Raw genomic sequence first — 8,677 nt, 5'->3', positions numbered from 1 at the left:
TAATGCACTAAACTTGACAGTTATATTATAATTTACTGATGTAGCTTCTATTGACGTTGTACAACGACCTAGCCTTGCAAGCCCTGTGCCCGGACTGGTTGAGAGATGAGGCATAGTGGAAAATATGGATGACTATTGTTCCCCTCATCTGCTTCAACATTGTGGAGTTTCACCACGTTGATCGAGTGAAACACAAGTTCGGTGGGGAGCACCCAGTGCCTGGAGACCCAGTAAATGTCGACAGGTTCCTAACGACCACAGGACGGGAAGAAGACAGGAAGACCATGGTGACATACCAGCCGGAACAGGGGACTTACCACCACCACCACCACCACCACCACCACCACCACCTCGGACTCACAAATGTATCAAGTTTAGGATGATCCTTTTACCTCCCCACTTGGCTGGGTGGATCTAGGTGCATGACGAGTGGTCATGAGAGAACCATAATGACGGAGGCACTCAACCTCAGGGGGAACTCAACCTCGTACACCATGAACACGGCCTCTTGCATGTACATTGAATCCACATATGTACCTCACTCGACATCTGCGGCGGCACAAGAAGCAAATGCATGATGACAGGGGAAATGAAGTGACTATAAATGACCAAAGTCACATGTTCCCCCACTCAACCGCACACAGAACAACCCTTGACTCCAACCCTCAAAAGACTCTAACTCCTCCACCACAAAGACTGAGGCCCTTCTGTCGTAAACGCATCTTCGGGACTCCATCCCTGTTCTTTTCAACAGCTACTAGCAGCCACTGCGAAAACTAATTACTGGCTGCCATTTGGGCTTGTGCCTCCTTGGGCACCTCCGGACTAGCACAATGCAGGGGTGGTGCAAGAGGTGGGTCATCCTGGACAAAATTCAAGCTGCCAGAACTACCACCGCCAACATCGCTGACTTCCGCAAAAAGCTCCATCACTTGTTCTGCCATGATTCTCCCGTGCACATCAAACATTATGAGCCGCACATACTCATCGTCATCGAGCCAAAATAGACGAAAACGAAATACTCCATTTCCCATCGGTGTTAGCATCCGATAACCAACTCTTCCAACCTCTTTTCCCTCATTACCAGTGACGTGTGCCAATATCATATTCCTTAACTTAGACAAAGAACATGCTCTTCGAATGCACAGCAGAATAGAATTTTCACACTCCCATGTCATTGTTTCTCATGTAACAGTTGGGATACACCGTCACAACAAAATAACCACCAACACTAGACATTTCTACTAAATTTATCGAAGAAACGGATAAGAAGAATGATTGAGATGTTTTTGGAGAATACCAATGGTTTATAGATCCTTTTATAGCTAATTGATTTTTGTCGTACTATATCTCGTTTACACTATAAACGAGATATGTAGATCCCACTCTATTCCACATATCACGTATGCAAACACTACAAGAAAATCAACTTTTTGCCACGCTTTTAAAGCGTGCCAAAAGTGGAAAAAAGCATGCCGATAGCTTTTCACCATGCTTTCTGAGCATCGGCACACTTTTGAAAGGGTTACATCTGTGAGTGTACTGGTTTCTCTATCATCACACTTTTGTCGATCTATCAGCACGCTTTCTTTTTTGCCAAGCTTTCATCTATTGCCACACTTAAAAATGTGGCCGTATGTATAACCCTATAGCTACGCTTTAAAAGCGTACCGAAAAGTATACATATAGCCACGCTTTTGAAGCGTGTCCGAAAGATTGGTTTTGGGTACGCTTCAAAAATGTGCTAATAGAGAAAGACACAGCTACGCTTTTTAAGCATGTCAATAGGGTGATATATAGCTACGAATCATAAGCGTGGTTGTTGATGACTACAAGAAAATATGGCTATGCTTATAAAGCGTGCCAATAGCTACATAAACCCTTAAACTTTTCACTAGGGCACTCCATACAACTTTCAATATTGTGGAAGCCAGCATAATCAACATTAAATAACTAGTCGTTATGCAAAAACTAAATCATATTATTAAAATAAACTTTATATAAAAATACAAACATAAACGGGCACAGAAAAATTGAAAAAATAAAAAGAAAAGAAAAGAAATTTACTGCAAAGTCATCACTTTGCAAAGTAAAATTTACAACATCTAAAACACACTATTGAAGTAATGCTAGACATTGAAATGTTAATAAAGTTGGCTCGAGCCTCGGTTGCTACAGCCTTCGCAAACATTGTCTTTCCAGTATCAAGGGGGTCAAAGAGTAGTATTCCCTTGCAGGGCTACACCAAAGTAATTGCAATGAGATGCTATAATGCAGGTCAAAATCTGCTTGAAAATGGACGACATATAAAAGTGTAATATTGACAGAAAAGGGAGTCCCCACCCACCTTAGCCACCTGTCCTTTGCTAAAGAGTTTAGGTCTCTATAGAGGAATAACCAACTCCTTCAAGGTGTCCTTCACATTTTCTAAAGTCCTAATATCATCAAAAGTGACCCCAATATCACTTGGAGGAATCACATCAGCAAGCAGTTTTTCTCAAATTCATTCTCAATAACCACATCCTGAGCAAAATGGGGAGGGGGAGAAAGAAAAACAACAATAAATATTAAGAATTAAAGAATAGTTCACATATATTTCAGTAAAGAACCACCATTGAAACAAGTAATTAAAGTTCCATCTAAAAAATAAGTTTACAAGGCAACATGTTTACAAGGCTACGATGCAAAATTCAATTACATTTGGCCATGGGTGCTGAAGATTTGATTAGAAAAGAGATGAAAATTAGTGATTAGATTACCTTCAGCGATTTTTTTGAATTCTTGTTTCCACCTTCAATGTCCTGGAGAATGTTCAGCCCATACTTAAGGCTGAACCAATAAAATGTAAAATAAGTGTTACAAGATGAATTTAAGTTCATATAAAATGTAAAATAGTGTTTACAGGTGAACTTAAGTTCACATAATTCTATTTGTTTTACTGCTTAATTTTCTTAACGTCAATAGGAGGGAAATATATAAAAATTATTAGAACCAGCTTTCTGCAGATATCACAAGCTTAGAGTCTTCGACAAAACCTTCAGCCAAATGCATAAAATGGTGACTTATATTCCAGCTAATGATTTTTTCTACACCTAGTATAAAGAAGGAAGAGATATCATTGGTAGCTCGCATAAATATCAATATTTACCATAAAATAGCATTGCACACTTACATGTAACATTTCACTAAGGTATTTTCTATAAGGTCATCACTTATCAGTACCTTTAAGTAGTTAATAGCCAAAATTAAGCCTATATATATATAGATGCCTCAATTTAGTGGATTAGGCTACATTTTAGCTACTCACTCAACCAAATGTTGTATTTTTTAATCATGCCAAAGCTCAAGAAAACCAATCCTTAACCAAACAAAGCAATTAATTGTTCAGGAAAACATTTGTCACAAAGATTTGAAAAAAGTTTACTTTGCCACACTAATGACACCTAGTAAAAGTGCATATAAAGTAGTGTGAGTATTTATCATTTCCATATCATGACTACGTGAATCAAGGTACATCAAGGAAAGGCTAATATTATTTTACCGGAAAAGAAAGACCAAGTAATGCTGCTGGATTGGCCCCAAGCTTTGTTTATAGAATGCCAGCATGTGTGGTCTGGAAACATAAAGATTGAGCCATCAAAATCAGAAGCAATATATTCTCAAAACTCATTAGATCACTAAAACAGAAGTTAGCTAACATAATACAATAATCAAACAGCACATTGTCCTTTCGACTATCGAGCTGGGTATATGATCCAATTACAACAACATTTTGTGGTAAGCTTTCAAGTTTACTCTTCAGAATGTCTGAATTACCAATGATTGCCTTCTCAACATCTTTAATGAAAACAACTAGTGCAACACTTTTACTCTGATTGGAGACACCCTATACATGCAATTAAAAAAAATCACTAAAGGATGCTAACGTCTTACAATCTCATGTAAGAGCCGAGACAATTAACTGTAATCTTGTCAAAGTCATCTCCTCCAGAACCATCCCACAGTAACTGATTAGCTGCAATATAAATCATCAATGAATTTTAAACACAAATATGGCATAAAAATGACAATGCTTGCCAAAGAAACACCAAACAGACAAAGAGAATCACTGGAACAAAAGTATCTGCAATTGCCTTCACAAAGGCCTCCAAGATCATTGCCATATGGAATTGATCTATCTAACCTAATCCAATTTTTGAAGACCCGTTATCTTCAAATGCGAGGATAATTCTGCCATGGGAGCCATGGCTTGGTCCTCTACAAATATAGTGAAAGTATATAAAAGATTTCTTAGTGTCCAGGGAGAACAAAAGTTAACCCTCCCCTTCCCCCTCCTCAAAAAAAGTAATAGCATAGTACTTAACTAGAACATATTTACACAAGTTTTTAGAAGTTTTTTCCTTTTTTTTCCCCTTCTCCCTCAAGGCGTATATATACATTATTGCATAGCAAAATTTCTTTTAGAATATAGGAAATTGACACAAATAGAAGTTTCATTAGCAATGTAAACAGAAAATTGCATAAGATATGGAACAAAAATGAATATTGTAGTAAAGCTGACTAGTTTCTCTGCAAAGCATAAATGGAAACTACAATGAAAGCATGAAACATATACATGGCCAGAGCACAAGAAAGAAGCCATAAACACAATTCTTTCACAAAGTACACTACATCCACTAAGCTACAAGCAAAATACACAGGGAGATAGAGAAAGGTAAAATCTAAACCTCTGAATTGGAAAAAGAAAAACTTGACAGTGAATTTGAAACAGTATAAAGTGCACAATTAAATTCATCTAACAAGTGATACCTTAGGAAGTTGTATTGGCACCCTATTGGGAAAAAGACGAGTAAGTTGCTTTACTGCTTTAGGACTTTCTTTGCTCCTATCAAGCAATCTAGTGAACTTATCCTAAACAATAATGTTAAAGCAAAAAATAAAATTAGTAAACCCGACTTCATACGTAGCAGAATTTCAATTCTTAGTTTCTCAAAGACTATCACATGGCAATACAACAAAAGAATTTCTTAAGTAACATTTCCAAACAATAAAACTTCAAAAAGAAAATACTTTAAACACCAAAAAACTATCAACATATTTAACTTACTTTTTTTTTTCAAAATGGCAAAACCATTTATAGTTACATTACTGCTGCTCACATCTTACCAAGCATGCTTCCATTTGAACTTGGTATTATCCAAATATCACATTAAGTTAACACACAATTCCACAGAGCTTTAAAAAATAGAAAAGAAAAAGAAAGACAGAGTGGTTTTTACAACCAAAAAACTTGAATGAGCAGACATTGTTCCTCTTCAATCTACAACCTGCATCAGTCTGAATTTGTATTCTGTTACCAGGAAACTATTGAAGCTCGGTGGTGAACAAGTGAACTAAGCAAGTAAATCTACGTATACAAATCAAAACAATGATCAAAAGAATGCTTTTTGACTTTACCAGTTTTCCCAAACAATTTATAACAATGACCAAAATAATAATAAGAATACTCTTATAGATACTGATTAAGCCTTTTTTAATTTAATTTATTTATCTGATTAAAGTCATTGAACCAAATTTATTTACATCTAACTAGCTATTACACTAACTCCCTACTGACTGCATCTCCAAGTGAGAGCAACGAGCTCCACTATCCTCCAACAGTGAGAGGCCAGAGGTCAGAGGAGTTAGTGATAAGGACGACGACAAGGACGAGGACCAACAAGGGTTAGGGATGAACAGAGGCCATATGAGAGGACGAGGAGCTTACCGTCGATGACATCGTCGAAGAAGCAAGCAGAGGCGTCATTCGATGGATATTAGAGAGGCGATGCCACAGGCGATTTTTGGGCAGCAATTCAGCGATAGAGATGTAGTAGTAGCAATAAGCCAGAGGGACCCAGGCGAGGTGAGCGTCGCCGTCTGTGTCAACGCCGACGATAGTGGCAAAGAACGTTGCTGGGCCGGAGCTGCTACTGGTAGTGGGAGTGAGGAGGAAGTAGGACGAACTGAATCTGGGGTTGTTAGGTTTCAAAATTAATATTTTTTATTTTTTTTAATTCAAAACAATGCCATTTAGGGTGTGACAGAGAGAGGGCTAGGTGCGAGGGTTAGATGAAGGGATGTGATGAACATGAAGGCGAGCTATTGCTGGGTTTCGACGACTTCTTTAGGGTTAAAGTGAATTTGAAAACATAGTGTTTGGGGAGGCTGTTATCACTTCTAGGGTTAAAAGTGAAAACATAGAAAAAAGTAAAGTGTTTGGAAAAAAATGGGTGGAAAATTAATTTTTTTTGGAGGTTCTATTGGTACGTTTTTGTAGGGTGTCTAAATAAATACAGGATATAGGCACGCTTTAAAAATATGACAATTAGAAGACAAATTAGTCACGATTTAAAGCGTACCTGTTTTTTTATAAGACTACGCTTTTGAAGCGTGACAAAAAAAAATATGGCCAAATCACAAATAAGTAGCCACCCTCATAAAAGCGTGTTGATTTCTTTCTAAAGTGTGACAAAAAAAGCGTGGTAAAATCACAAACTAGTGGTCACCCTCATAAAAGTGTGGCTATTGACCACTTTTGGCCACGCTTTAAAAGCGTGACAAGAAAAAAGTGTGCCAACAAGCTTTTTCTTATAGTGAAATGTGATACATATAGCTCGTGATGTGTCTTATCTCGTTTAAATGTAAACGAGATATACTAAAAATCAAATCATTTACCGTGTAAATGACATAAATAAAAACCAAATCATTTACAGTGTAAACGACANGCATCTAATAGAGAAGGAAAACGAAACAAAACATATATTACAAAAGAAAAAAGACCAACCATAAATCAATTCCATCACTCAACTTTCGCCGGAAAAATAGTAAATTGAAATCTATAGCAATAGAAACTAACCTGAAAATAGTTTTCACTTTTCCCATTCTTGTTCATCATCCATTAGACCACAAAGAAATAAAACCTTAGCAGCTTGATGTCATATCATATTTGATACACAGTTTTTTTTATGGCTATGTATCTGGATAACCCTAATATGCCACCATCCGTTAGCTCTACCGGCGCCACCGTCTACGCCGTTATTGGACCCCAATTTTGTGCTCCACATGCAGTGGATCTAACCCTGGTGAAGAACGTAGTGAAATTAAGCGACACTTGCTTTGATGTCACCGATGTCAATAACAACCTCGTTTTCAAAGTCAAGTCCAATGTTGTGTCCCTTCATGACCGCATTGTCATCAAAGATCCTCAGGGTAACACCATCATCACACTCCGACACAAGGTTTGTTTTGATTTCCTCTTAATCTCCTCCTTAATTGTTTAATTACATGATTGTTGTTTCCCTCGTCCAAAAAAAGTCGAGCTAATTATTAGGTATAATAACGTAGCCAAGTTATTTTTAAATTATTGTTTAATAATTTGACTAATTTCTATAAAACAAGATTTTTATTTGAGTTTAAAACTATTTTTAAAAAATAGATTTATTTTATTTAAATATGATATGATCTCCTTTTTAGTCTTTATTATATTTTATCTCTTTATGCGCTAACACAGCAACTTCCAAATTCCGATGACAATTTTCTATCAGTTGTCGGAACACCATTTAGTATATATGATAAAAGATTAATTTATTTTTAACTAAGCTAACATTAATTATGTTCTATAGTATCTTATTTGTGTTTTTTTCCATAGTATTAGGTGAATAAATCTTTTTAATTACCAAATCCAATTAAATGAGTCCAATAATTTATTAGTTTAGGAAAACTACTCACACAATATAATGTACATGTGACAACAGCTATAGCCAAGAATAAAAGGCTTGTAAGTTGTAATTGATCATCTTCAATTTCTCTTGCGGTTCATTTTCTTCTCTCCTGTCTCTCTCTGTTACATGAGAGAGAAAACAAATGTAAAGTTAATTTTAAAAAATGAGTGAGCAGAATTATTTATCTATGTTCCAATAATTATTTGAATTTAATTTTGATACATTATTATAAAAAAATTTTATAGTCGTACAATTACATTCGTTTTTATTGATAATCATTCACGCGGTCAATTTAAAAAGTAATAATTTTTATTAATGTGACGTTACATAATTAAATATACTACGTATAAAACTAGTTTATATTTATAGTCGATCAAAATTAAATTTTAATTATTTATCGACTAAAATTGGTTTTTTTTTTCTAACTAGTTTATTTAATTTATAATAAAACAAACGATTATTATAGAAAAAATGAATGAAAAGTTATTCAGCTAACTGAAAAGATCCTAATTAATCTATATATTATATGCATATAATAACTCCCATGGCGCAGACGATGACTCTACATGATCGATGGCAATGTTTTAGGGGTGACAGCGTGAAAGACAAAGATCTGATATTCAACGTAAGACGAACCTTCTTTGTCCAACATGTTGCCAAATTGGATGTGTTCTTAGCCAGTAACACCGACGAAAAAGTTTGTGATTACAAGGTTAAAGGTAGCTTTCTTGAACGATCAGCCACAATTTATGTTGGTGAGACCGACATTATTACCGCCGCGGTAAGTGACTAATTAATTTATCACCGCCACATTTAATTATCTGAAAAATATAAAAAAATTAATTTTAAATAGTCAATATTAATTATTATTTTTAATGTTAAAAATTTTTAGTTTTTATATAAATTTAAGAACT

At 35.6% G+C, this 8,677-nt stretch overlaps 1 protein-coding gene and 1 long non-coding RNA gene across 7 annotated transcripts in view; one reads left to right on the top strand and one right to left on the bottom strand.

Moving 5' to 3' along the window:
- Nucleotides 2,049-6,194, bottom strand: LOC107637962. Of its 6 annotated transcripts, none has more exons than XR_002361584.1 (8): nt 5,768-6,192; nt 4,810-4,911; nt 3,934-4,015; nt 3,542-3,613; nt 2,993-3,092; nt 2,760-2,829; nt 2,348-2,523; nt 2,049-2,239 (listed from the first exon to the last, which is right to left on the bottom strand). It is a non-coding gene; the product is annotated as an uncharacterized LOC107637962 (long non-coding RNA). The 6 variants fall into 6 exon arrangements; XR_002361585.1 differs by having other exon boundaries at nt 3,036-3,092; XR_002361583.1 differs by having other exon boundaries at nt 2,760-3,092; nt 4,810-5,337; nt 5,768-6,194.
- The window catches only part of LOC107636854 (protein LURP-one-related 15-like), a 2,245-nt gene continuing 581 nt past the window's right edge, over nt 7,014-8,677 (top strand). The window contains exons 1-2 of the mRNA XM_016340326.1: nt 7,014-7,280; nt 8,317-8,544. Coding sequence (XP_016195812.1) covers nt 7,014-7,280; nt 8,317-8,544 — 495 coding nt within the window. The remainder of the gene's footprint in view (nt 7,281-8,316; nt 8,545-8,677) is intronic.

Source organism: Arachis ipaensis, chromosome B04, assembly GCF_000816755.2.
Source record: "Arachis ipaensis cultivar K30076 chromosome B04, Araip1.1, whole genome shotgun sequence".
Taxonomy (NCBI): Eukaryota; Viridiplantae; Streptophyta; class Magnoliopsida; order Fabales; family Fabaceae; genus Arachis; species Arachis ipaensis.
Note: the sequence above shows the minus strand (reverse complement) of the source record. Positions and strands in the feature narration are given on the sequence as shown.